We start from the raw sequence: 27,421 nt of genomic DNA, 5'->3' as shown, positions 1-27,421 counted from the left end.
GCCACGGTCTAGCCATTTATGTTTCATTTGCACCCCCTGCAGCCCCCTTGCCCGAGGATGAGGAGAGGAAGAAGGCGATGCTGGTGGAGGAACAGAAGAGTGATATTGCGCGGCTGCTACAAGGACATCAGGAGGAAAAGGAGAGGCTGACCGAAGACATTAAAATTCAGGTTGGATCAAAGAGGCTTCCTCATTCCAAGGGTATCTGTCTTGGATCCTGGCACAGGGTCCTTGGCATCCATGCTTCTGCTTCCTGGCGCTCCCTCTGCAGCACGATCACAAGTTCCCAGCTGTGGAGTAGGCTACGGCAGGACTTTGGTTACCTGGGAGTCTCCAAAGACACCAGTCGGCGTGAGAGCCTTTGGGGGATCGGCTAGCAGGCTTTGACATTTCCCCCTCCTGGCCCTGATTTCACAATCACAGCCAGCTGGCCTGTGTGCCTTCCCCAGGCGTGGTGGGCTCAGCAGGAGGTCTCAGCAGCTGCACTCATGAGAGTTCCTGCACTGCCTAGTTCCAGTGGGGTCAGGAGTATCAGCTGCTCCCCTGTTCCTGCTTGGCCCTGCTCTGTACAGAGTGCTAGCACCCAGTCCCAGTTCTCCCTCCTTGTGCTCCAGGGAGTCACCCACCCTGCTCCGTCCTACAGCTCTTTTTATATAGGCCTGCTGGGCCCTGATTGGCTGTTCCTCCTCCCTCTTGTGAGTTTCAGCCCATTTGCTTCTGATCTTTCCTGTCAGCAGGGGGAAGGAAAGGAGAGAAACGTCAGCAAGTGGGTTGGTTGTGATGCAGTTTGTGTTGGCAGCAGAGATCCAAGTCATGTCCTCCACCATCAAAGCCAGCTTCTCTCCCCTTAGCTAGTGACGCTCTCTCATCTGTTCCCGTTGCGCCTTCTACTTGAAATACTGCCCCTCCCCGTGTGTAGCCTCCCCTGAGCCACTAGGTCACCACCAGCAGAAATCCCACATCTTTGTGATAATGAAGGACTAGGTAGCAACAGAGGAATGGGGCTCTTGGGGCAGGCACTTTAAATCCATCAGTTTTGGGCAGGGTTCCTTATAAAGATGTTTTGGGCCTGCTCACAATTCAGATTTGTTCTTACCCAGGAGATGAATGATCCTATAGAAAACTAGTCATTACAGGACAGATATACCAATGCTGACAGAGCAATAAACATGCTGGCTACGTCTACACTGGCATGATTTTCCGGAAATGCTTTTAACAGAAAAGTTTTCCGTTCAAAGCATTTTTGGAAAAGCGCGTCTAGACTGGCAGGATGCTTTTCCGCAAAAGCACTTTTTGCGGAAAAGCGTCCACGGCCAATCTGGACGCGGTTTTCCGCAAAAAAGCCCCGATCGCCATTTTCGCCATCGGGGCTTTTTTGCGGAAAACACTACTATGCTGTCTACACTGGCTCTTTTGTGCAAAAGTCTTTCGGAAAAAGACTTTTGCCCGAACAGGAGCAGCATATTATTTCCGGAAAAGCACTGATGATTTTACAGGAGATTGTCAGTGATTTTCCGGAAATTCAAGCGGCCAGTGTAGACAGCTGGCAATGATTTTGCGGAAAAACTTGCCAGTCTAGACACAGCCGCTGTGTTTGCCTTGTTTAGTTTTCTTAACCTCCAAAGTCCCTGGGGATTTGTCTACACTGCACAGTTATTTCAGAATAAGCTATTCCGGAATAGTTACTCCGAAATAGCTTATTTTGAAATAGCAAGTCTACACTGCAGGGAAGCCTCAACATTAGTCCGAGGCCGGCTTTCCTAATATAGACATGTTATCTCGATGTAGAGCCCCAGGAGGAATAACTTAGAATGGCCCTGGTGAGGGGCTATTTCGAAATAGCAGAAGTGGAACGTCTACACACGCCTTGTTTCGAAATAGCTCTTTCGGAGTAGGCATTGTTCGTTGTAGAATGAGGTTTACAGATTTAGGAATAAGCCGCCCGTTGTTTCGAAATGATTTCAGAATAACGGAATGGCGGTGTCGATGCTCGCATAGTTATTTCGGAATAACTTTGATGTATAGACACACCCTGGAGCGGGGGTGGGCAAAAGGGCCTCCGCAGGTTGGATCAGGCCCACCAAGCGGGTGGATCTGGCCCGTGGAGGCCCTGCTGCTCCCCCGCCCCGAGTCCAATTAGGGCCTCGGGGTGTGAGAGCGCGCGAAGCTTCCTGCTGCCCTGTGAGCCGCACGCAGCGCTTTGGAGCACCCCACCCTGCTCGCACGGTGGGAGGAGCCATCATGCGCTCCCTTGCCCACAAGCCCTGATTGGCCTGGGGGCAGGAGGAGCGCGCAACGTTTCCTCCGCCCTCCCTCCCGCCTTGCGAGGAGCGCACCGCACTTCAAAGAGCCGTACGCTCGTGCAGGGCGCGGGAAGCTTTGCACAGGTCCCCCGCCCCTGGGGCCAATCAGGACTTGGGGGCAGGGGAGCGCGTGACGTCGTCTTCCACCCTGCGAGCAGAGCGTGGCACTTTGAGGTGCCATGTGCCTTTCGCAGGGCGAGGGTAGGACGGGAAGGAGGCTTCGCGTAGCTCTCACCACCCAGGGGCACGGGTACCTAGTGGGAAACATTCTGGCCCCACCCCTCCCGGATTAGGCCCCACCCCTTCTGGCCCGGCCTCGGGCCACGTCAAACATTTTTGACGTGGCCCCCAGCCAAAAATTATTGCCCACCTCTTCCCAGGAGGCTTTGCCACATCATGGAGACTGTGTGCCAGGAAGGATCAGGATCCCTGAGGCGCATTTCTAACCTGCTTACACAACAAAAAAAAGTGGTCCTGTGGCGCCTTAGGAGCTCACCTAAAAGTACAGAATCTTGAGCTTTCGTGGGTAGAACCCACTTCCTCCGATGAATTGGAGTGGAAGTAACAAAACCCAAGAGGTGTCTATAACAGGGTAATACGTGATATTGAAGGTCATACAAGTGAGCAGGGGTCTGGTTAAGATTCGCACCCTTAGTTGTCACCATTAGATCCCGAAGGCCCCAAGTTTGTCATGGACATCACAGGAATCATGACATTGAAATTCCAAAAATCTCAGAAATGGCTGTAAAAAAACATGGATCCGGCCCCTAAGTTGAGGGCTGGCACTGGGAGCTGGTGCCCAGGGGGTCGCTGCACTGCTCGGATTTGGCCCTTCCAGGCTAAGAGGTGCTAAGGTAGGCCTGGGCAAAATATGGCCCGTGGGCCAGATCTGGCCCATCAGGCCACCGGATCCGGCCCGCAAAGGCAGCAGGGAGCCCCAGGCAGGCTCCCCAGCTTGCCCTGCATGTGCAGAAACGTGGCTGCAGGGCTCCGTTTCTGTTTTAAAACTGGAGGGGAGGGGGGGAAGTTTTAGGAGCCGCTCCACCCCAGCACATTCCCATTGGCCGGTTTCTGGTAGAAACCGGCCAATGGGAGCTACTTGTTAGAATAACAGGCAGCTAAGAAGAATCACGCCCCCTCCTGGGTTCAGTTATTCATGAAGCACATGGCCAGGCAGGCTGGGAAACATTTTAAGCTGTGCACATAGGCAGGCTAGTTTGGCAGCTCGCAATTAAGTCTCTTGGCCACAGCCTGCTTGTGGCTTTCCTGCCCCAACTCTCTGCCCCCCGCTCAACATACCCAAACCCTCTGCCCCCTCTTACAGCCACACCCCCTCCCAGATCTGGCACCCCAATCTCCTGCCCCAGATCACAGTCCCTTTCCAGCCTAGGTCTCATGCCAAATGCCTGCAATCCAGTCCCCTTCCCTAGGTTACAACTGCCTGCCTCATCCCAACTCCCTCCCAGACTCCAGTCTCCCTCCTGCACCCCGGTCCCTTACCCCAAGCTCCCTTCTGCACCCAACCTCCATCCCAGACCCCGCGTCTCCATTTATATCATGCAAGAGTGCGGCCCTTGACCACTTTCCAAAATCTTGGAGTGGCCCCCCCATTAAAAATTATTGCCCACCCCTATGCTAAGATGTGCTGCGACCCATTCACCAGCTCGCAACGCCCAGAGCAGGAAGCTGCACCTCGCCCCGCTATACAAGAGCTGCTATTGCAAGGTGAGCTCACTCGCCAACCTTCCCTCACTTGCTGGGTTTCCCCCCTGAACTCCTGTTGTGAATTGAACCAAAAATTTCCCTGCCTAGCTCAGCCTCAGCTGAGGAAAATGGAGCTTGGCCATTCACTCCCCCTTTTCCTGATATCACCTGCTTAGGCAACAAGGACAGCTGTCCAGGAAATTCTGCACAAGTCCGGGGCCCTGCAGGTCAGCTGTCCTAGCCCAGCTGTGCGTGACACTCCTCCTCCCCTGCTATAGCTGCGGTGATATTAACCCCTTGCTGTCATAAGCACCAAAAGGAAATTCATTAAAATAGCAACAGGAGCCGCTGCCCAGGAGATGAATAAGAGACTGCACAGAGGAACACTTGGATGTCTCTGAAATCCCCGGCCACTCAGGCCTTGTTGTTCACTTTGTTTCTAGGTGGAAAAGGAAAGAGACTTAGTGCTTAAAAAGCAGGTCTCGGAGCAGTTCAACACACTGAAGAGAGAGCATGAAGAGAACCTCCGAGGTAAGGCCGGAGTCTCTCCTTAGCTGGGCGCTGGCTTCCCTCTGCACCAGCGTTCCCTGTAAGCTGAGTGCTTGGGCAGCCACCCAAGAGAGATTCAGATGGTACCCAGCTGATGAGAAGCACTCGCACAGCCAGCATGTATCTCTCTATTGGTGGTGCACATCAACACATGCCTCGGTGCACATAACAAAATTTATTCTGCACTTGGATGGAAAAATGGATTGCTCTATGCCACTGCTGCTACGGTTAAAACTTCTTTCAGGCCTTTTCTTGCATCTTTTCTCTCCAACCCCCTTGGCTCTTTTGAGCAAGGGCCAATCACTCCTGTAAATATTCAATGTTGTCATTGGATGCTACATGTCCAAGAGTTCTCCCCACTCTCTCTTTGACTGGCCAGTTGACAGTTACCTCCCATGCCCTCTTAATTGCCCATACTGTCTCCTGTTATGCTCTTGATGCCCTGAGGGTGTTTACTTAGTGGCATGTTGGCATCACCCCATCAAGCCAGAGGGGAGAATGCCCTGGAGAGAGGCCGGCAGGAGAAACGACTCTGCATTGTGTTACTGATCATGGCGTGTTTGTAGAAACCCAACCCAACGTTTGGAAAATTGAGATCTTGCTCTTGCAATGCCAATGCCCTGAAATTAACCTAAAATTCTTCAAAAAGGAAACGCCTTCCCTTGGAACTAGACAGGGGTGGGCAGTAATTTTTGATGGGGGGGCCACTCCAAGATTTTGGAAAGTGGTCGAGGGCCGCACTGTTCCAGGATATGAATGGAGGAGATGTGGGGTCTGGGATGGAGGCTGGGTGCAGAAGGGAGTTTGGGGTAAGGGATTGGGGTGCAGGAGGGAGAATGGAGTCTGGGAGGGAGTTTGGGTGAAGGAGGCGATTGTGACCTAGGGCAGAGCACTGGGATGCAGGATTTTGGGATGTGACCTAGGGTAGGAGGGGACTGTGATCTGGGGCAGGGGATGGGGGTGCCAGATCTGGGGCAGGGGATGGGGGTGCCAGATCTGGGAGGGGGTATGGGTGCAGGAGGAGACAGAAGGTTTGGGTATGTGGGGGGGGCAGAGGGTTGGGGAAGGGAGGGGCTGGGGTGCCAGAGGCAGGCTCTGGGTGAAGGTGGCTTGCTGCTGCACATGGCTCTGCTCTGGTATGAGAGGGAGGGGAAAAGGGAGGGGGGATGAGGAGGGAGGGAAAAGGCTTCTTACACTGTCCTCGCTCCCAGCAAAAATTCTTGGCTCCAATTGGCCGGAAACTGAGAGATGGGCCAATGGCAGCTAAGAGATTTTGCTGGGGGGCGGGAAGAGCATGAGAAGTCTTTCTCCTCCCTCCCCAGCTGTGGGGAGCAGAGACCAGCTGGCTTCCTAAAACCTGAACTGATCTCTGCCCAAGGGTTCCGGCGAGGGGGCGTGGGCCGGATTTGGTGGCTTGGTGCGTTGGCTCTGGCCCCCTGGCAGCCTCTTGAGCTAGAGGCTTTCCAGAGAGCTCCTGGGCTGGCACGTTTACACTGCAGCCCGCAATGTGTGATCTGGTCTCTCAGTCTCCGCAGTAAGGCTGTGAATGGGGCATTCCCTCTGCAGCATATCGCCTCTCTCCTTAGCGTAGCAATCGCTCACCTAGGAGCTCTGTGACTGTAGCTGAGGGAGTCCTCCAAGGAGCTCCGGACTCCAAGGCTGCTCCAGGAAACTGCACGTCCACTGCCGTCAGCCCCAAAACGCTTTGTGCTAGTGCCGCTTACCACCATTCTGTGTGGGATTGGGGATCAGGCAGGGCTTGCTTTCCTGTCGCCCACTTCTGACATTGCCCGTATGGTTCCCCTGCAGAACTCCAGAGGGCCCACGACCAGGAGACGCTGCTCTTGAGGGAATCCTACCAGAGGTCCCAGTCTTCCTTCCAGGTATTGCCCCCTTTGCTTTAGCTTGCTGAGACGGTCCCCGTGGAGCAGAGCTCTCTAGATTCAGTGCAGATTCAGGGCTTGGGGGAAAGCTTGTGAGGCACCTGCCTGACCTATCATTGCAGCAGAATAGCATTGTCTGCCCCTCACTTTCACAAAAGCCACACTGAGAGAACAAAGGTTGTTTGAGCTGCCCAGAGTCCACCAACCTTGGCTGGCCGCCTGTGAGAGTGACCACGAGTCTGGGGGCGCCTCACAAAGTGAGCTTGCCTTAATTTTGCAGCAGATGTTTAAATCAAGATGGCCACCAGGGCTTTACATTCCAAACCATAAAGCAGCCCTTCCCTGGCTCAATCAGAAAAGTGCCACATGGCCCCAGCATCTTCTTCACCCTTGCCTCAGCGTACCAGTCCTAGCAGCCGGCCAGCCTGGAGTTCCCCTGGCTCCCCTGTTCCTGCTTAGCAATGCTCTGTCACTTACTTACAACACACCCAGTTCTCCCTCCTTGTGCTCCAGGGAGTCACTGACTCTGCTCCATCCTCCAGCTCTTTATATAGGCCTGCTGGCTGCTCCTCGTAGTCCCTCTCCTATTGGTTGCCTCCTGCACAGGGAGGGCTCTGTTAACCCCCTGTATGCCAGTGTGGGGCTGCACCCCATCACACCATTATTGGCATAGGGGACAGATGCAAACATTGGCTTCAGAAGAGGGGCTGTGTTTGGAATGCCTCCGCGCTATTCATGGTGCTCAGAGCTCCGGTTTTGGCTGGCACATCTCTACCAGCAGGCAAGTCGGTACCTTGAGCACTCCCAATGTGAAAGGTTGGTGCAAATGAGTTACCAAACTGCCATGCTTGTAGCAGAATTGGCAGCGGCAGGGAGTCTGTTCTTCTACAACTGACCCAGGAAGTGCTGATCACAAATTGATCTCTCTTGTGGTTACCAACGAACCCGTTGTAACCAAGGCAGCCATGATGGCAGAAGGCATTACCGTGGGAACTGCTCCCTGCTGCCATTAAATACTGTATTATGGGATGGCCCCCTGGGGCTTCATTATTCGTGGTGAAATGTTTTGCAGATTGACTCATGCCACCCCTGTCCAATGCAATCTTATCTGAACAGCGCCCCTGCTGAGCAGGAGGTCATACAACAGGGCTCATCATCACGCCCCTCTTCCTGTCTCTTCTCCCCCAGGAGACGATCGACAGGTTGAATTCCCAGCTGAAATCCTTCCAAGAGAAGATGAAACGGGTGGAGGAATCGATCTTGAGCAGAGACTATAAGAAACATATTCAGGTGCAGAAAAACAAGCAAACTCTGACCTCTTGGAGCGTGTTTCTTTAATCCATCATTTGCCAGGGTCTCGGCGCAAGCCTGTTGGATTCGCAGAGTCCTAGAAGCGTCTATGTGCGCTAAATTGTCACCAAAAGAAAAGGCAAGGCCTCTGTCGAAGACACCCCATCACCGGATCTGGAGAAGGCAGTGTTCTTAGTGCCTGGTAAATCTGTAGCGGGTTGGAGCAAGCAAAGGGATAGAACATAGACCGTAAGAAAATTAAGGGTCCTAGTATATGCATTACGTTGAAGCTCCTTGCACGTAGGTGGTGCAAACACCGTAAAGTGGTGCAGGTAGGTCTGAATGAAATGTGTACGCACGTTTTCTGGGGTAAGAATCCTACCAGTCCAGGACTGAGAACACTGGACCGTTGTGCCTGCTCATTGTTGTCACGTTTGGCTCCCCTTTGTTCAGGAACAAAGCCCCCCCATCCTCTCCAGTCAGCGGAGGACTCATCCCTTTTCTTTCTCCTCTCCTAGGATTATGGGAGCCCCAGCCGGTTCTGGGAGCAAGAACTGGAGAGCCTTCATTTTGTCATCGAGATGAAGAACGAACGCATCCATAACCTGGACAAGAAGCTGCTCAACTTGGAAATGGTGGTGGGTTGGGTGTTTTTTCCTCGCTGCTTTCCAGGGGCAGCGAGAGCAGAGGTGGAAAAGCAAAGCACAGCTTCCGGGAGCGCGCGCCGCCTGCCGGAATGCAAACCGCGCTGTCCAGACGCATTCCCCTCTGGATTACCTGCTGCTTGTGGGCAGCCCTGTCCTGGCTGGCCTCTCTGCCAAGCGAATGTGCCCCGCAGAGACGGTGGCTGTGTCTAGACTGGCCACTTTTTCTGGAAAAGCAGCTGCTTTTCCGGAAAAACTTGCCAGCTGTCTACACTGGCCGCTTGAATTTCCGCAAAAGCACTGACGATCTCATGTAAGATTGTCAGTGTTCTTGCAGAAATACTATGCTGCTCCCGTTCAGGCAAAAGTCTTTTTCCGAAAAACTTTTGCGCAAAAGTGTAGACAGCAGAGACTTGTTTTCCGCAAAAAAGCCCCGATCGCGAAAACTTTTCCGTTAAAAGCATTTCCGGAAAATCATGCCAGTCTAGACGTAGCCGGTGAGTGCAGCCAGCCTCCGTGAGTTGGCAAGGCTGCTGCTGGTGATTCACTAAATGTGCCCAGCGGTGGAATTTGTTAGGAATCCTCCATGTTTTTACGTTGGTGTTTGGGCAGGGCGTCGTTAGCCAGTGAAGGGCATCGTCTGGTGCCAGATCCATGTCCCTTTTGACCCTTGACCTCTCCTTTGATTCCTCCCTTCCCAAACCCTCTGGGACCACACAGATGGAGAGGAACCTGCTTCTGGAGGAGAAAGTGAAAACCCTTCAGCAGGAGAATGAGGACCTGCATGTTCAGACCCAGAACCACTTGAAAGTGACCAGGTAAGCGCTGCAGCCTGGTACAGTCCAGCGTACCTGCGGGAGCTCACAAGCTGAGCTCTGGGCTGGGGTGAAGAGAACTGGGCACAGTGACCGAGCACACAGCAGGGGAGATGGCATCAAAGCACGGAAGCGGCAGGCCAGAGGGAGGGACCTGAACAGAGCTGTTATGGGGTGCTGCGGTAGGGGGCCGAGGTGCAGCAGTCCCCTGTGGGTGCCTGACTTCGCACAGCACTGGTGCAGCTCTGGTGAATATATGGGTGTGTATTAAGGAGGGGAAAGGTTAACTGGTTAACCACCAAGCATCACCCTTCCTGCTTATGGGTAACCGGCAGCTCGGCAGGGCTGGAGCAGCTCTCCACCGGCCTGCCACACTGCCCGGCACTGCAGGCCGGAGGCTGCTCCAAGGTTAACCGGTTGACCCTGGCGAGTAACCGGTTCACCTCCTAAATGAGCCTGAGCACCCCTCGTGTGTCTGTGCACGCGTGAACTTGGGTGTGCACAGCCCCCATCTGGCTCTGAGCTTGCCCAGCACGTCGCTGGCCCCGGGCGTGAATATAACCCACCGCAGCCCTTTGCAAGACCATTTCGGGCCCGCCACCCTGGCCTCCTTTGGCAGCAGGGAGAACGGCTCGCCGGTCTCTGATTTCCCCGTCTCTCTCTCACTCGGGGGGGCTTGTTCCACCGGCTCAGCTGCATCGCCTGCCGTTTCTTTGCAGGCAACTGTCTAATGAGCTCCTGGTGGTCCGGGAGGCCCTGGACAAGGAGTCCCAGCTGCGGGAGCAGGCTCACCGGGAGAAGGAAGAGCTGCTGTACCGGGTCCTGAACGGCATCTCCTCCCCTGCCTTCCCCGTCGCCTCCAGCGAGGTGCCCCTCATCGCCACGTAGTGCTCCGGGAAGCGGCGACAGAGGCTGCTGGGATGAGGAAGCAAGCGAGGGGAACCAGTGACTCTGCCACCCTCGTGTTCGCCCTTCCTTTCTTACGCAAGTCCAGAGCTGCTGCCATGGGGACTCTGGTGGAGGGGAGCCCCGGAGGACTCCCCGCCCCTGGGGACGTCCTCCCTCCAAAGGGACAGAGCCGTGTTTCCTGGGACCTTTTCAAGGTGCTTTTATTCCTCCTGTGTGTCCCCCGGTCTGACTCCAAACGTGGGGGAGTGGAGAGACCCCCAAAAGCTAGACACGAGCGGCGTGAGGTGTCTGGGCTGCACCCAGCTTCACATCTCAGGCAGTAGCTGAGGTTACATGGGGCCCAAGCTAGGAAAGCCAAGGGGTTCTCCGGAGCGTTCAGGATGGGGAAGGACCGGCGTGCCCCGGAGCCCTGCATCTGAACAGCCTCCGCCTTGGGGGACGTTTAGTTCAGGCTCCGGGGCTGACGGTCGCAGCTTGGGTTGGTCTCTGAGCAGCCCCACCGTGAAGGATGCTCCTCTCAGCCGGGGATGTTTAAAATAGCGCCGAGCTGAACCCAGCCTCGGTCCCGGGCGGCTTCGTGGTGCTCACGGGCAGGCAGCTGGAGAGGCGACGCCTGGGCCTTTCTCTCTGGTGTTCGGGCATCCCCACAAGGAAGGGACGTGAGAGGTGGAACGTGCTAGGTGTGGGCCAGGCTCAGGGCTGACACGAGGAGAAAGCAGCACTTTCTGCTGGCCAAGCAGCAACAGCGGCTGCAGGCAAAGCAGCTCGCCGGCTGTTCCCGGAACCGGCGCTGCTGGCAGATAGCAACCAGCCGGAGTGATGAGCCAGACGGCCAACTGGGGACTGTCTCCTGGGCCGACGGAGGATGGGGAAGGGTGACGTGGCGAGCAAGAGGTGGACAGCGCTTGTCACTGCCCAGGCTTTCTGGGGGCAGAGGGTTCTAGCTCCGTAAGGTTGCCTATATCCCGACCCCGGGAACTGCCTGGCGGTAGAAGCCGACACTGAACCAGTGAGGGCCTGGGGCAGAAGAGGGGAGGTTGGACAGCTGCATTGTGAGGAGGGGCCCCCTGGTTCAGCCATCCCACAGCTGCAGGCGGGAGAGGAGCTGGGCTGCACGTGGCCAGGGTCTCTGGTGCCCGGCGACTAGTTACATGGGACTATGGAGGGAGGCTGGGAAGTTTGTTCTTGTGAGCAGAGCTGCTTGTCTAGCCCCATTCAGTTCCCCCTGCATCACCGAACTCTGGCTGGGCTGACCCGGCCCTGACCCCTTGTCTACTGCCGTGCTGGTCCCTTCTGGCTCCCAGCTCTATATTAAACCTTCCGGGGGGGCCCGCTGCCCTGGAATCGCCTTTGCCTTTGCCCTGCCTCCCGTGGCCTTCCCCAGCAGCCTCAGTGTCCCTGCTCCAGCCCACGCCCTCCTTCCCGTTGGCGTCTTGCTGGGGCTCAGCCCAAGGCTTGCCACGTTCTCTTTTGCTCTCGTGTCCCAGCGCCGCCTCCCAGGGCTTCCTCGCTGGAGTCTCCCCTCTGCGGGGGCTGCTGCAGATGCCTGTCCCTCGCTCTAGCGCCTCTCAGCTGAGCACTTGGGCAGCCACCCAGGACAGATTCCAGTGCTGCTTAGCTAATGGGCAGAGTGCCCACAGACTCCCACAGCTGGCAGCATGGGGTTCTGTTGGTGGTGCACCTCTGCACATGCCTGGGTGCACATAACAAAAATGATTCTGCACACGGATGGAAAATCCTTCTTTTTGACACTGACGGCAGCAGCTGCCCTAGTGCCAGCAGAGTGTTACACCAGCAGACGGGAGAGCTGAAGCTACACCTGTCTAGGAGCTCGGACAAGACCACCCCAGTCATCTCATCTGGCCTTACGATCCAGGAATGTGGGCTGGGAGAAGCATGATGGTCGTAGGATATGTCACGACAATGTGGCCTGAAGTGCGTGCTCCATTTTCCTCACAGAGGGCTCAGAGACTGTCCCAACGCCCATCTTAGACGAGGAACCTCTGTTAGCAAAGCCGGCGCTGGTGGCAGATGGTTAATCCACCCTCGGCTGAGTTAGAACCTGAGCCATGTTTGGGTGCCACCATACAGCTGGCTCAAGAGCACAGAGCCTGAGAGGAGAACCCCAGGGTCTGCACTAACCAAACAGAGGTTGCTAACTGTGTGGTGTCTGTCACTCCTCTATGTGCGGCTTCTTTCTAAGTGCCCATGGTGTGTGTCCCTACCACTGGCTGCCTTCTCGTTCCTTCCCCCTCCTCCGTGCCCCTCAGGGTTACAGGAGATGGCGGCCCAGAGCAGTACGGCTGGGGAGCTGACAACTGCTTGGATGCACACAAGTGCGTTCCACTGGGCGTGCAAATGCTTGTGGAAGAGACCAACTGGAGTGTTAGCTAGTGCCACCGACTGCCCTTAGTGTGTGTGTGTGTGTGTGTGTCTCTAAGCAGGCCCATGTGCTAAAGGGGAGTGTGTGTCTAAAGTAGACCTACGTGGTAAAACGGGGTGTGTCTCTACATTAGGTCTACCTGGTAAAGGTGGCTGTGAGTGTCTATAGCAGGCCCATGTGTTAAAAGTGTGTGTGTGCGTGTGTGTGTGTGTGTGTGCGCGCGCGCCCACTGTAGGCTCATGTGGTAAATAGGTTTGCCAGATGGTTTCAACAAAAATACTGGACACACTTGAGACATGACATCACAATCTACATGACATCTTATTTAGAAAATACAGGGCAGTTCTGTTCTCTCATTTCTATTTTCTCAATGTGTTTCCCGAACAGAAAGCTCAAACACTGGACTGTCCAGTTCAAAACCGGACACCTGGCAATCCTAGTGGTAAAGGTGTGCATGTGTGTGTAAAGCAGGCCCATGTGCTAAAAGTGTGTGGGTGTGTGCGTCCATAGTAGACTATGTGGTAAAGGGGTGCGTGTGTGTGTCTGTAGCAGGCCCATGTGCTAAAAGTGTGTGTTTGTGTGTGTGCCCACAGTAGGCCTATGTGGTAAAGGGGTGTGTGTCTATAGTAGGCCCATGCGCTAAAAGTGTTCGTGTGTGTATGTGCCCATGGTAGGCCTATGTGATAAAGGGGTGGGTGTGTGTGTATCTATAGCAGACCCATGTGCTAAAAGTGTGTGTGTGTGTGTGTGTGTCCACAGTAGGCCCATGTGGTAAAGGCTGTAACAATACAATTGTGTAAGGCAGAGGCACAAAGAATGACGTTGGTATTTGCCACGTGGAGGCCTGTGTGTGGGATTTATTTGGCTTGAGTCACACGTTGCTCCCGTGGCTCTCCAGGTGGCTGTCGTGGGATGGTGTCGAAGGCCGTGCCCGGAGGTCGCCCCTCCTTGGGGTAAGGCAGGTGGCTACTTACCTCACCGATACTTCCCTGGCCAGCAGCAGCCCTGCAGGTTGGCCTGGAGGTCCAGTCTAGAGCCCTCTGGCTGCAGCCCTGATGAATTTGTCCTCTTCAGCAGGCATGACACAGTCCAGGCAAAAAGGAAAGTAGCTGCAGGACCCAAGAGGGGCAGACCCCCCTTTCCGCCCACAAAGGGGGGAAGCTGCCTCTCCAGCCCCTCAGGAAGTCCGGGTTCCCACCCACCCTGTGGCTGAAGGCCAAGAGTTTGTCTGGAACCGGCCTGTCTTCTCAGGCTGGCGATGCTGCCAAGATGAGAGCCGGGCCCGTGGGCTGGGTCTCTCCCGTGGAAGGGCCTCCGTGCCAGAGCTGACACAAGCCACAGGCAGCACGGGACAGTGCTTTAGCCTCGTCTTCACCAGGGGGAGGGTTCTAGCTTATCTGCCCCAGCACGGATGGGAGGCCGAGAACCTGCCCTGTGAGTGGAAGGGAGGGGGTTAAACTCGAGTCCTGGCATACAGGAGACGCTCAGGAACCAGAATGGGACCCATCTGGAATGGTCCTGGAGCTCAGCCCGGAGTCAGCCTGCAGCAGGTCCGCCCCCCTCTGCCCCCGACACTAAGAGAAAGGGAAAGATGTTGGCTACCGAGACCTTTGGTCTGTGGAGACAGGCTGCCAGGACTCCTTGCTGGGTTGTGTACAAGCACAGTCGGCGAGACGCCCTTTCCTGTGTGAGGGGCGGCGACCGGCGCTCGATCTTGCTGTGGGTCGCCCTCGCCATACTCTTATGAAGCCCACGGTGCTAACACGGGCCGTTGGGCAACAGAGGGTGTTTCCCTCTTCAGCTGCCCCAGTGGTCCCACGGGGGCTGACTGACGTCTTTCCGATGGGAGGGGAAGGCAGAAAGCCCTTGCAATGATTTCCTGACTCCCCCGCCGGTTTTTTGAGGAGAGACGATCCTTGCTGGGATTCTCCCAGCTGACTCAGTGGGGAGCGCACGTTCCTCATGCGTTTAGCGCTGGGAATTCCCAGCCTACGTCAGCATGCCGTGTGGGCTCAGAGGGCCCCCAGGGCTACCTCCCAGCACAGAGGAGCTGGGGCTAGCACACAGCTCTCCCTAGGACTCACCCCCAGGATTTGCCTTCCTCATCAGCTGTCTGCGGAGAAGTCAAGGCTGGACTGGGCTGTCTCACCTGCCCCATCAGGCAGCGCAGCCTGGGGGGTGGAGCAGGGAGAAGGGAGAGGAGTGGACCAGTCGTTTTCCAGCTCCAGATCTGGCTCCCCTGCCGATAGCATCTGAGCCCTTCAAGAGCACTAGTGAGTTGGGAACTGACCCCCGCTCGCCTGGCTGCCTACGCCGGCGTCCTAACCCCAGAACCCACCCCCACACTGCAGAGACAGTGAGCCGGTGGCTCTCCAGCCCTGTCAGTCAGGCCATTGTCACCAGCACTAAGCTGGTCGTTCAGAAGAAACAGCTGCCGCAGAGCGACGTCTCGGTGCCTTGCGCGCAGGAGACGGGAAGGGACGGACGGGGGCTGAGATGAGCTTGAGGGTCACTGCTGTGGCTGGGCCTCCAAACTGATCCTCTCACATGGCAACACTGGGAGCCCAGCCCAGGAGAGCTGGCTGGAAGAGCAAACCTGCTGGTGTCTGCCAGAGAGGCTCTCTGGGGTCTGTCATGCCTCCAGTGCCTGGGACCAATTAGGCTGCGGGGCGCACTGGACAGCTTCCTTTCTCTCTCCCAAATTGGTATTTTGCTAATTGCTTTTCAGCCTGCTAGGTCAGGAAAGAGTCAGGGGCAGTACAGGGAGAAGAGGCCTCCAGACATCCGTCATTTCTCTGGCGTGCTCCATTAGGGGGTATTTGTCAGCTCCCCGAGGGACAATCCTTACCCAGGTCACGGCACTGCTGGCTTCAACAGGAGCCTTGTCTGCATAAGGACGGCAGGCAGTGACCCTACAGAGTGCTGTGTCTGCCCCGTCAGCCAGGCAGCCAATGTGACATCCTGACCAGGTGTATTTCTCCATCATGGCTATATGGGGCTTTCCCTGTGAAAATAAAGTTCATGGCTGCTAGAAAAACCATATGATGGTCCCTGTGTGCACGTGGGAAAGCATGCGCCTGTGAAGATGTGCGAGTACCCTTGTGCACTGTGCAAATACATGCATGCACGGTGTGGATACATGTATATGCCTATACAAATTCATGCACAAACACATATACCCCCATATAGGGAGAGACATGCTCTCTCTCTCTCTGTGACCCCAGGAGCATACACGGATGCACGTGCAGGTTCCCAGATGCTGTGCACCCACTCACATATGTGATCACACACAGCACACTGGTGACAATGTGTGCTATTTCAGAAGCACCTCCTCCCTAGGGTTACTATGGCCAGGTGTATGCTAGACCCGGAAGGTTGAATTAAGGTATGCAACTTCAGCTACATAATATATATAGCTGGAGTCATTTTACCTTAAGACGAGATTGGCACCATTTTCACAGAGGGAGGCCGATAGGAGCAAACACTCCCATTGGCTTCCTTGGAGTACCAGCACTGACTGGTGGGGGGGGGGGAGGGGCTCCCTCTGCATTTGACTGAGCAGGTCTTTACCAGACCTGCTAAATCAAACACCAGGGCTGTGTTTACATTGGCACCCCTTTCCGGAAAAGGGATGCTAATGTAGACTTCGGAATTGCAAATTTAAATATCCCCTGCGGCATTTGCATTTACATGGCTGCCGCTTTTTTCCGGCTTGGGGATAAGCTGAAAGTAGGAATAAGAGGTCCTCTGGAAAAGGGCTTATTTTCCGGAGAATCATGTCTAGACTGGCGCTTTTCTCCGGCTTATCCCCAAGCCGGAAAAATGCGGCAGCCATGTAAATGCAAATGCCGCGGGGGCTATTCCGAAGTCTACATTAGCATCCCTTTTCCGGAAAGAGGTGCCAATGTAGACACAGCCCTTATGATTGATCTCCAGCACAGCAAGTGGAGACAATAGAACCACCTGCCAGCCTGAACTAGGCCCCGGCCCCAAATCCTGGAACCGACTCCACCTGAACTTTGGGATACATTGGGCCCTCAGTTCTGGACATTGTGGTTGACCACTCTCTGTCCAATGAGCCCTGGGTAGACCCAAGTGGGCCTAAACCTAGCAGAAACGTAGACCCTGCTCTGGATCAGACTGTAAGAGCTTAAACCGTCCAGCTCTCTCTTCACCTCGGACAGCTTTGCCCAACTCTTTTTTATTTCCCAGCAGCTCTGAGCCAACCGATGTGCTCCAGAAGCAGTGAGAGAACCCACCAGACAGCCATGTGCCCCTCTAGGGCTATGGGGGACAGAGGAACTGGTTTTCCCTCCCCTCTGGGCTCCTGTTGGAATGCTCTGCTGGCTCAGGGCTGACCCAGACGCACCTGCTCTCCCCTCGTTGTACCGTGTAGACAAAACAAAGTCTCCCCTCTTTGAAGAAGCTGGTCTGTTTAATGAGTACATAGATGACATGACGGTGAGGAGGGGGAATAGCGGCACGTTTGGTCCCTGTGTCACAAAGAGATCTCTGGCTCTTTTATTTCTTAGTGCACCCGGGGATGCATTGACCTGTCTGTCGCTCAAGCTGGCTAGCCAGACCGGGCTCCACTTGGGGCTGGGGTGGCTGGGAGTATCCGGACACGGGTGGACACAGCAGTGGTGCCCTGCAGGTTGGTGGCAGTGCAGGTGTACAGCCCCTCGTCTATGGTGCGTGCTTCATCCACGTAGAGGATGCTCTCAGATTCCTGCTGCACCTGCCCGCCTCGGCGCGCCAGGTCGGCACGTTCGCGGACGTAGGGTGGCCGGCCAATCTGAAAAACAAGCCAGGCACTTTCTCCTACTCCTTGTAGGTACAGCACCGGACACAATGGGACCCTGATCTTGGCTGGAGCCTTCAGACCCTGCTGTAATTCCGAGACTTTGGGCTCACAACACCCGCCCCACTCCCCTCGCTTCCCTACCTGCTGCCCTGGATACTCCCAGGTGAAATCGACTGCGACTTCTGGCTCCCCAAAAACCGTGCAGGTCACGTTGAAGTTTTCCCCAACCCGCACGGTGGCTGCGGAGGCACTGACCGTGGGCTTGGGAGCAGAGGAAGGGTCTGCGAGGGCGAGAGTGAAACGGTGAGAAACAGGGTTAGGAAGGGCTGCAAACCCCCATGGGTTGGCCACTGTCCCTTTCTGAGATGTTCCAGTCAACCAATGGCAGTTCATGGTGCTGAGAATCCATCAGCCCACCACCTCCCAGCCAACCCTTCTGGGCTTCCGGGCTGGGTTTGGTGAGGGACAGGCCTGCTAGCAGGTATCTCAGCTAACAGGGCCGCTGCTTCTGCTTACCAGAGACCTGTCTATATTGCAACCTACCGTCTCCATGTGCGGCGTGGCACGTGTTCCTCTGGCTGGCGGATGAACGCCAGGGTGGCATGTGTGTGGCCCTTGATAATTACAGACTGGTGCAGGTGACAAAGGGCAGGCACATGGTTAACATGCCCAGGTAGCCTAGAGGAACTGCTCAGCACAGGCAGGTTGCCCATCAAGGCGAGTGGCAGTGATGAGAGGGCCACAATTCATACCCTCGTGGGCTAATTCCTCCTGCGCTGTCTTAGGAAATCAGGTGGGATTCTGTGTCCCCCTCCCCTCTCCACCATTCCTGGCCCCACTCCTGGGGTAGCAGAGTGTTTCTGGCTAGCTAGCCCAGCTCCTGGGCTGACGGCGGTGGAGGTGGCTGGGTTAAAGGCAGGGGATGTCAGCAAGCAGGCAGGTGGAGGTCTCAAAAGGCGAGGGGCTGGATCTCATGCACACTCACAGTTGATGTAGATGAGCATGTACTTGGTGGAGATCTGCCGCACGCCGTCCAGGCCGGCCATGCAGAAGAGCGACCCCGCGTACGAGGGCCGCGGGCGGTGGATCACGAAGCCCCTCTTCACGTCATACGAGATGTCCACCCCGTCCACGGCCACCTCCTCGGGGGGGAATTCACGGTGCAGCGTCACCTGGGCCAGGGGGCTGGTCACCTGGCAGGGCAGGAGCGTGGGGTGGTTCGTGCGCAGCTGGACCACTTCGTAGTAATCCTCTGTCGGCACAAACAGCTCCTGGGGGTCTGGGGAGGGAGGAGGGCAGTGGGGTCACGTACTGCAGGCACGGAGGCACTGCTTGGCTCTCCTGCTGCACCGGCCTCCCGTGAAATGCAGCCTGGCATGCAGCAGGCTCCCCTGCTCCCGTGTAATGCAGCCTGGCATGCAGCAGGCTCCCCTGCTCCCGTGTAATGCAGCCTGGCATGCAGCAGGCTCCCCTGCTCCCGTGTAATGCAGCCTGGCATGCAGCAGGCTCCCCTGCTCCCGTGTAATGCAGCCTGGCATGCAGCAGGCTCCCCTGCTCCCGTGTAATGCAGCCTGGCATGCAGCAGGCTCCCCTGCTCCCGTGTAATGCAGCCTGGCATGCAGCAGGCTCCCCTGCTCCCGTGTAATGCAGCCTGGCATGCAGCAGGCTCCCCTGCTCCCGTGTAATGCAGCCTGGCATGCAGCAGGCTCCCCTGCTCCCGTGTAATGCAGCCTGGCATGCAGCAGGCTTCCCTGCTCCCGTGTAATGCAGCCTGGCATGCAGCAGGCTCCCCTGCTCCCGTGTAATGCAGCCTGGCATGCAGCAGGCTCCCCTGCTCCCGTGTAATGCAGCCTGGCATGCAGCAGGCTCCCCTGCTCCCGTGAAATGCAGCCTGGCATGCAGCAGGCTCCCCTGCTCCCGTGTAATGCAGCCTGGCATGCAGCAGGCTCCCCTGCTCCCGTGTAATGCAGCCTGGCATGCAGCAGGCTCCCCTGCTCCCATGAAATGCAGCCTGGCATGCAGCAGGCTCCCCTGCTCCCGTGTAATGCAGCCTGGCATGCAGCAGGCTTCCCTGCTCCCGTGTAATGCAGCCTGGCATGCAGCAGGCTCCCCTGCTCCCGTGTAATGCAGCCTGGCATGCAGCAGGCTCCCCTGCTCCCGTGAAATGCAGCCTGGCATGCAGCAGGCTCCCCTGCTCCCGTGTAATGCAGCCTGGCATGCAGCAGGCTCCCCTGCTCCCGTGAAATGCAGCCTGGCATGCAGCAGGCTCCCCTGCTCCCGTGTAATGCAGCCTGGCATGCAGCAGGCTCCCCTGCTCCCGTGAAATGCAGCCTGGCATGCAGCAGGCTCCCCTGCCCACTGGATGGCGAGAGCAGATGCTGATTCTCTCCAGCGCCAGTGCCCTGCCCGCCCCGAACCGCGCTACGCCTGACCTGTGAAGAAGATGAAAGCCTTGCCCATCCTGTCCTCTCCAGCCCGGCACTCGCTGTCCCGGCACTGGAAGGACCAGCAGCTGTACTCGCCCGTGTCCGCAGCCGCAGCGTTCACCACCACCAGCTGGCTGTACCTGTCAAAGTGCTTGATTCTGAAAAAAGAGAGAAGAGAGCCCCGCTCAGCCTCCAGGAGAGTCGCCCTGGGGCCCTGCATTGCACTGAACAGCCACACAAGGGCTACGTCTAGACTGCTGGAATACCAAGAGTTTGGGCTCACAACGCCCACCCCACCCACCTCGCTTCCCTCCCTGCTGCCCTGGATACTCCCAGGGGAAATCGACTGTGACTCCCCAAAATCGACTGCAGAAATATCTACATCTAGACTGTCGACAGAGGGATGCAAATCAAGCACGCTGAAATTGCTAAAGACACTGGGATTTAAATATCCCATGCTTCATTAGCATAAACATGGCTGCCACTTTTTTTTCGAAACGGAGCTTTTTCGAAAAAAAATGGCACCATGTAAACCCCAGAACCAGGGTCTTCCCGGCATCTTCAAATCCAGCCCTCCTGCGTGGCATTTGGTGAAGCCATTTGACACCGTTGGGCATCATGGGGGAAGGGACGCCACGCAGGGCCTGCACCATGGACGTCCACGACGGGCCCGTGGCCAACCCCACAGGCCTCCCAGCGCCCGTTGCACACCACGGACACGCACCTGAGCCGCCCCTCCTCCTCGTCCTGCAGGTAGGCAGGGAACCTCCACCTGACGGACCGCCCTCGGCAGCGCAGCTCCAGGGTGTCGCCCGCCGCCAGCGTCAGGGCGTCAGGCACCTTCTGGAACTGCCCCCTGGCCACCACCCGAGTCAAGATGGAAGCCGGCGGCTGCACCGGGCTGGGAGGGGCCGTGGGTTTCCCTCGGGCTTTGGCCTTCAGGGCTTTGGCTGCTGCCTGTTGGCGCCTCTGACCTGCTGCTTTGGGAGGTTTGAGCTCGTTAGCCTTGAGTTCTTTCATGGCCTTCTTCTCGGTGGCTTTGTGGGGCTTTTCCTTCTCCTGACACTCAGCTGAGGAGAGAAGACCAGGTTGACAGCAGCGCTGCAGCAGGCAACACCCACGGGGAGAGGGCTCGGAGGCTTTGCAGGGTCTTGCACCGACCTTGCCTTACAAAGGTTGCTCAGCCGCTGGACCAGGCCAAGCCGAAGGCCTGCACGCTTATTCTCCCTCCTAACCCACAGCCCTTCATGGGCACACCAAGGGGCTGGTTAGGAGATGCCCCATTTCTGTGCATGCTGCTAACTTCAGCCTGCAAAATGGGGACCAGTTTGCCACAGCAGATGGACTGGGATGGGGCCCAGTGCCTCAGCAGACTTTAATCAGGGTGATTCCTTTGACCCTGATGAAGCTCCCCCCGGTGAGCATGTGGCCTGCGAAAGGCTGTTTGCAGTTCAAAGCAGGGGGGTGCCCCATCATGGCCACAGTCAGTGTAGCCTGTGCAAACTCGGAGAGGCCAGGTCTGCAATTCTGGAGCCATAGGACAGTTCGGGACAGCCACCTCAGACCCCACACTTAGGGGGTCCCACAGCGACCGCCTCAACCGTCCTATAGACGGGACCCAGATTCCCTGGGGGCCAGGTGTGGGGCAGCAGTAGGGGTCGCTATGGCGACGGGAGCTGGAGCGGCCAGGCCCTCAAGTAATCCCGGGGCTTGCATTGCGCTGGGGAGAGGAGGAAGGGGAGGGAGCAGGACATGGTGGGGGTGGGGCAAGGTCGTGGTTTGGGGGAAGGGGTGGAGCAGGTACAGGTGTCCCGGGCCCACGTCTGGGGTGCTGTGGGGGGTTGTGCACCCCACTAGGGATGACCTTGCGTGTTATATGCCCTAAGGGGCGGAACTCTGCAATTCTTGCAGGGTAACGTTATTTGCCAAGGAAAGTCTTACCTGCTCACCCTACACAGGGCATGGCTGGCAGGATGTCTGTGCGCTGCAAGGCTGGGTCTACACTGTCACTAATTTTATCACATTTGTCGTTCACGGGGGCTTAAACTGCCCCCCTCTCCCGTGAACAACAAAGTTTTGCCTCAGCAAGGTGCATGCGGGAACGCTGCTTGGTCGGCAGCCAACGACCCGTAAGCCGCTCGCCGGGGGTACAGGTGCCGACAATCAGCGTGCGCACGCGTTGACTTTAGCGACAGGGCTGTGCCAACACAGCCTTCTCCCTACAAGCTGAGTAGTGTAGACATACCCTAAGCCAGTGCTTTTCAAACTAGGGGGCGTGACGCGGGGGGTGGGATGTCGGGCGCTGGGGCTTGTGGCTGCAGGGGGATCAGGTGAGCAGCAGGGGGCTAAGGCAGCTCCCTGCCTTGCCTGGCACCGCAGACTGTGCTGCACCCCAAAAGCAGCCGGCAGCAGACCTGGCTCCTAGGTATGTGGAGAGCGCACAGGGCTGAGCGCACTGCCCCTGCCCTGAGCGCTAGCTCCGCACTCCCTTTGGCCCCCTCCGACATCCCAAAGCTCCTCCTCAGTCCCACCCCGGAGCCCACAGTCTAGTTAAATGATGTTGGGTTGTGGGCATCAATGATTTTCTTCATCTGGGTTATGAGTGAAAAAGTTCGAAAAGCGCTGCCCTAGGACAAGGCTTTGCCTAGTACGGTTAGTTGTCTTCCTGCTCTAAGCTCCTTCTTGGCAAAGGCAGGTGCTGTGGAAGTTTCATAGCCAAGCGGACAAGGGGTCTCTCTGTTCACTCATTGTTTTGCCTGCTCTGTGTCTATTGATTGCTGGGAGGCATTTTGTAGCAATTGGCTTTTGCCTCCTGCCTGCCAACCCCCCAGGCATGCAGGCACCGGATTTCTGGGTTACACCTGGCAGAGATCAAGAGATCAGGTATCTTAACTTAGTGGCGGATCTCCCAAATCTGCCAAGCCGTCCGACTGACTCTCAGTCCTCAAATCCTCGCCAGGGACGGGCTGGCTCCTGTATGCAGTGCACGGCTGAAAGGGGATGCATCAGGCTTCCTTTTGTGCTGACCCTCAAAGCCAGCGAAACCTGGGATCCTTCCCTTGAGGACACTCAAGTCGAAATAGTTGGGTCTGCGGTCCATCGGCAAAGTTATTTTCGAACCCCAAGGCCAAGCTGCAGACGCCAGCGCCTGCATAGTCCCCGTCCCTGAGTTCTGCCGGTACTGCAGGCGGTCTGTGAGCATCCTCAGGCCATGCCCTTTCAACATGCTGCCCTCCAGCAAGGCATCCGTGTGTGGGCCACTGAGGAATGCAAGAAGCAGCATGCTAGGGAAGGGGAGGGAACCGTATGCGCTTGGGAAATGAGCAGGAGGAAGGGAAAGAGTCCGAAAAGCGAGACTCACCCACGACAAGGAGGAGGAGGCTGCAGCCCAGGACAGCCAGTGCCTTGCCGTTCATGCTGGGGCAAGCTGGGCACAGAGCACGGAGCTGTGCTGCCGGCTGGGGCTGGAGCGCGGGAGAGGTTCACAATTCCTCCCGCACGTTCTCTCCGAGAGGGAGGAGGGGGCGGGCGAGGGGACAGCGTCCGGGGGGCTCGGAGATGACGGGGAGAGATTTCAAAGCAAATCAAAGGCTCGACTCTTCGCCTCGTTAAACAAAATTCCTTTCACCCCCGCGTGCCATGAAGGCATTCAGGTTCCTTCGGGGGAGGTGAATGGAGCTATTCAGAGCCGGGCCCCAGCAGTCACACTCCGGGCTGAAAAAGAAAACAGTTTCCACTTACTCCATTTCCAGGCTGGGCCTGGTCCAGTTATCATGGGGTAGGTGGGAGGGAGGGGGTTAGACTTCGGGCATTGGAGAAGGGGCCAGATCTACCCCAGTGTTTGCGCAAACTCCTAGGGCAACGGGGTGCAAATCCAAGAGCCTGCCATGATGACTGTGATAACTGTGAGGAGAAGGGGAGCTTCTTGTTTGCAGCTTGTGGCTGGCTTCCCCGTCCAGCTAGTACCTGTGATACACAGCGTGGAAGGGCAAACCTTGCAGTTTAGCACAATGCGGGCCGGCTCAGCAGCCTGCTCCTGCACAGCACTGTTCATCCTCTGACCTCAAAGCACCATCCTTGTTGTACAGCGGGGGAGCTGAGGTACTACGATAGAATTCACTAAGGATGTTAAGCAAATGCTTATCGGATAGTCAGTCGACTAGTTGACTAATCGATCCCTCTCCCCCACCCGCTTGCTGCCTCTATCAGATAGAGGCAGCAAAGAGGGGAGGAAGGGGGAGAAGGAATACTTCAAAGTGGCAGTGCCGCACAGCTGAGCTGGGGATCAGCTGTGTGGTGCTACCGCTTTGAAACCCCAAGGTGGCGTTTCAAAGGGGCAGCCACTGCACAGCTGATCCATGGCTCAGCTGTGCGACTCTGCTCCTTTTAAACACCAAAGCACCCTGGAGCCCGGGGTCAGCTGGGGACTCCACAGCTAACCTCGGGTCCTGAGTGGCATTTCCCCAGAACCCGGGGTCAGCTGGGGACTCCCCAGCAGATCCCGGGTTCCGCTGAAATGCGCGGAGCTTGGGATCAGCTGGGGAGTCCCCAGCTGACCCAGGGCTCCATGGCACTGCCCCTGTGAAATGCCGAGGAAGCATTTCAAAGGGATAGCGGCCATACAGCTGATCCCCGGCTCAGCAGTGCAGTGCTGCCCCTTTAAAACACAGCCTCAGTGTTTCAAAGGAGCAGCACCACACAGCTGATCCCTGGCTCCATGGCTTTGAAATGCACATTTCAAAGTAGGCACGCCTGATGCAGCCTGGAGTCAGCGGGACTTCCCACTGACCCCGGGCTGCACACGGAGTTCCGCATTCTCCCTCTCTGCCTGACTCTAGCTGGGCACATGAGGCAGATATCTTCCACCAGAGCCAATGCCAAAGCTACCCGTGGTGGGGCTGGTGAAAGTTCTCTGTCTGACTTAGCTGGCACATCCCATCAGCATCTCCCCCCCATCATTCTCCATAATGCTCCTGGCCTCTTGGGGCAGGAAGGCAGTGAGTAGCATCACCAAGCACCCTGACCTCAGCCATTCAGTCCTGCCGCACTAGTCCCCTCTCTCCAGCCAGGGCCGTGTTCATCATATGTGATCCCAAAGCACTGCTACTGTAGCACTACACCCAGGGACACCTAACCCCTCAATGCGCCGTGTCGGAATCCAGCATCCCTAGCAACTCTTCCCATCGTGCCAGCGTTGGAGAGGGACAGAGCTGCCGCCTCCCCACTCACTGGTCACACAGTTCGAAGCCCCAGCCCAGCTCAGAAGTTACTATTCGATCCACCTGTCTGTTTCCTCCTCTGAATGGTTTTGATGTGATAGAACATGACATGAGTCCTGACACCGCCAGATCGCCGCATTCCAAGGTATGTTTATCAGTCCCTTTGCTCGGGATGGTCTTTTTCTTCCTGTCCCTCTCTCTCGCCTTTGTGGTCCTGTGGAAACACTACCCTTATTCACAAACCCTCAGTCCCTGTCCTCTGGCCAAGGCCTGCTGTTATATCCCAGGATTGGGGACATCTGTCCCTCTTTTGCAAAACTCTCCAACCATTTTGCATTGCAACCTCTGGCCTGATTTTTCCCTCTACAAAATAAGTTCCTTATTTCTCCACTCCGCCAGCTTCAACCTGAGAGAGGGAGAGATGGAGAAAGAGAGACCCCACCCCATCAGGAATATTTGCCCTGTCCACATTTAAATCTACCAATGCCCACCCCTCTGCCCAGCTGCCCACCTATCTTTGACCTCCTCTAGCCTCTACATTTGGGTATGCCATGGGAAATCTGTGCAGGACGATTTTTCCCATGACTGTTTCCAAATCATGCACACAGCCTGCTATGCAAAAGGGCGCATTACTGAGAAACTGTAATTACCATTTGAAAATTGCCTGCACTGGCCGAATAAAAGAACTGCTTTCCGATTTCTTTCCTTTCTTTTCTCCTTCTTCTCCACGCCTCTCGCTCTCAGCCTCTCTCCCCGACTGTCCGTGGGAGGGATTTAAAAAGGAAGGCGAGAGGCTTAGGCAGAAAGGGCAAATGTAGGTTACCAATTTGGAATGTGAGCAGACAATGCATTAGGAAATGGGAGAACAGAAAGGTGAGTCTGAAATGTGACCAGATGCCTCGGGCAAAGCAGGGGCACTGTTACATGGGACTGGGGGGAGGAGGAGTGGATTTCAGTGAGTATGTCCCTGGTGTAACTTGCCTTAATACTAGGGCTGTTAATTAATGCATGTTAACGCCTGTGATTAATGCAGGGCAGAATTAACGCATTAATTTTTTTAACGTGCATTAATTGAACCTACAATTTGCTGGAAAAAGGACCCAGGAAAGTATTTAGCAGGCAATGTTGCAGACAAAAGGTGTGTGGAATGTATGTAGTGATTTGCACTCCACAAGGCTACGTCTACACTGGCCCCTTTTCCGGAAGGGGCATGTAAATTTCACGAGTCGTCGTAGGGAAATCCGCGGGGGATTTAAATATCCCCCGCGGCATTTAAATAAAAATGTCCGCCGCTTTTTTCCGGCTTTTAAAAAAGCCGGAAAAGAGCGTCTAGACTGGCCCCGATCCTCCGGAAAAAGTGCCCTTTTCCGGAGGCTCTTATTCTTACTTTGAAGTAAGGGCACTTTTTCCGGAGGATCAGGGCCAGTCTAGACGCTCTTTTCCGGCTTTTTTAAAAGCCGGAAAAAAGCGGCGGACATTTTTATTTAAATGCCGCGGGGGATATTTAAATCCCCCGCGGATTTCCCTACGACGACTCGTGAAATTTACATGCCCCTTCCGGAAAAGGGGCCAGTGTAGACGTAGCCCAAGTGTTTGGCATCCAAGAATAATGGAGCCTCATAATGTGCGTGTATGTGTCTGTGTATGTATGAAGGTTTTTGTCACTCAGCGCACAGTCGACCTGTGGAACTCCTTGCCAGAGGATGTGGTGAAGGCTAGAATTTTAACAAGGTTCAAAAAAGAGCTAGATAGATTCATGGAGGTTAGATCCATCAATGGCTATTAGCCAGGATGGGTAGGAATGGTGTCCCTAGGCTCTGTTTGTCTGGAAATGGATGACAGGAGAGGGATCATGTGAGGATTACCTGTTGTATTCCTTCCCTCTGGGGCATCTAGTACTGGCCACTGTTAGCAGACAGGATACTGGGCTAGATGGACCGTTGGTCTGACACAGTCCGTCTGTGCTTATGTTCTATTCTGGTTTCTAGGCAGGAGGAGACACAAGACTGAGGGGAGAACCTGATAGTCTTCAGATCTGTTAAGGGCTCTTCCAAAAAGGGTTGTTTGCCCTGTGCACCATGGGTAGGGCAAATAATAGGTTTATAATCTGCAGCAAGGGAGAGTCAGGGGAATATTAGGAAAACCTGTATAAGGATCAGGGTAGTTAAGGATTGGACTGGGTTAGCATGGGAAGTTGTGAGATCCAAGTCAGTGGTGTTCCTAAAAACCTCGGAGGGGGAGCCAGGTTAGTCTGTAGCTGGAAATACTTAAAAAACAACCAATAGTCTTGCTGCACCTGAGAGACCATTTCCATGCTTTGTGAGTCTCTAAAGTGCTGCACGACTATTTGTGGGTTTTTACGTTGTTCCTAAGAACCTGTCAGGGATAATCAAGCTGCAGTTGGGCCTGCTTTCTCATGGGGTGAGGGGGCTGGACGAGATGACCACTCAGGGCCCTTCCAGCCCAACATTTCTATGATTTGCCCAAGGTCA

The 27,421-nt window shown here is 55.9% G+C and overlaps 2 protein-coding genes across 3 annotated transcripts in view; one reads left to right on the top strand and one right to left on the bottom strand.

Annotated features, from left to right (window-relative positions):
• The window catches only part of CCDC69 (coiled-coil domain containing 69), a 35,572-nt gene extending 22,253 nt beyond the window's left edge, over positions 1–13,319 (top strand). The window contains exons 3-9 of the mRNA XM_075900577.1: positions 43–170; positions 4,451–4,538; positions 6,366–6,439; positions 7,628–7,729; positions 8,248–8,367; positions 9,094–9,191; positions 9,908–13,319. Of these exons, the coding sequence (XP_075756692.1) occupies positions 43–170; positions 4,451–4,538; positions 6,366–6,439; positions 7,628–7,729; positions 8,248–8,367; positions 9,094–9,191; positions 9,908–10,076 (779 nt within the window). The 3' untranslated portion in view covers positions 10,077–13,319. The remainder of the gene's footprint in view (positions 1–42; positions 171–4,450; positions 4,539–6,365; positions 6,440–7,627; positions 7,730–8,247; positions 8,368–9,093; positions 9,192–9,907) is intronic.
• Positions 13,320–16,992: 3,673 nt separating this feature from the next.
• On the bottom strand, positions 16,993–25,718 carry LOC102444035 (platelet-derived growth factor receptor-like protein). Of its 2 annotated transcripts, none has more exons than XM_006138249.4 (7): positions 25,580–25,718; positions 23,072–23,424; positions 20,435–20,780; positions 19,717–19,868; positions 18,270–18,563; positions 17,426–17,565; positions 16,993–17,275 (listed from the first exon to the last, which is right to left on the bottom strand). In XM_006138249.4, the coding sequence occupies exons 2-7, from the start codon at positions 23,124–23,126 to the stop codon at positions 17,054–17,056; spliced, it is 1,209 nt and encodes a 402-aa protein (XP_006138311.2). In that variant the 5' UTR covers positions 23,127–23,424; positions 25,580–25,718; the 3' UTR covers positions 16,993–17,053. The 2 variants fall into 2 exon arrangements, with proteins under 2 accessions (XP_006138311.2, XP_075756691.1); XM_075900576.1 differs by lacking the exon at positions 25,580–25,718 and adding an exon at positions 24,993–25,125.
• Positions 25,719–27,421: the final 1,703 nt, after the last annotated feature.

The sequence above is a fragment of the Pelodiscus sinensis genome, chromosome 17 (genome assembly GCF_049634645.1).
Source record: "Pelodiscus sinensis isolate JC-2024 chromosome 17, ASM4963464v1, whole genome shotgun sequence".
NCBI classification, from domain to species: domain Eukaryota; kingdom Metazoa; phylum Chordata; order Testudines; family Trionychidae; genus Pelodiscus; species Pelodiscus sinensis.
This window is presented reverse-complemented; position numbering and strand designations above follow the sequence as displayed.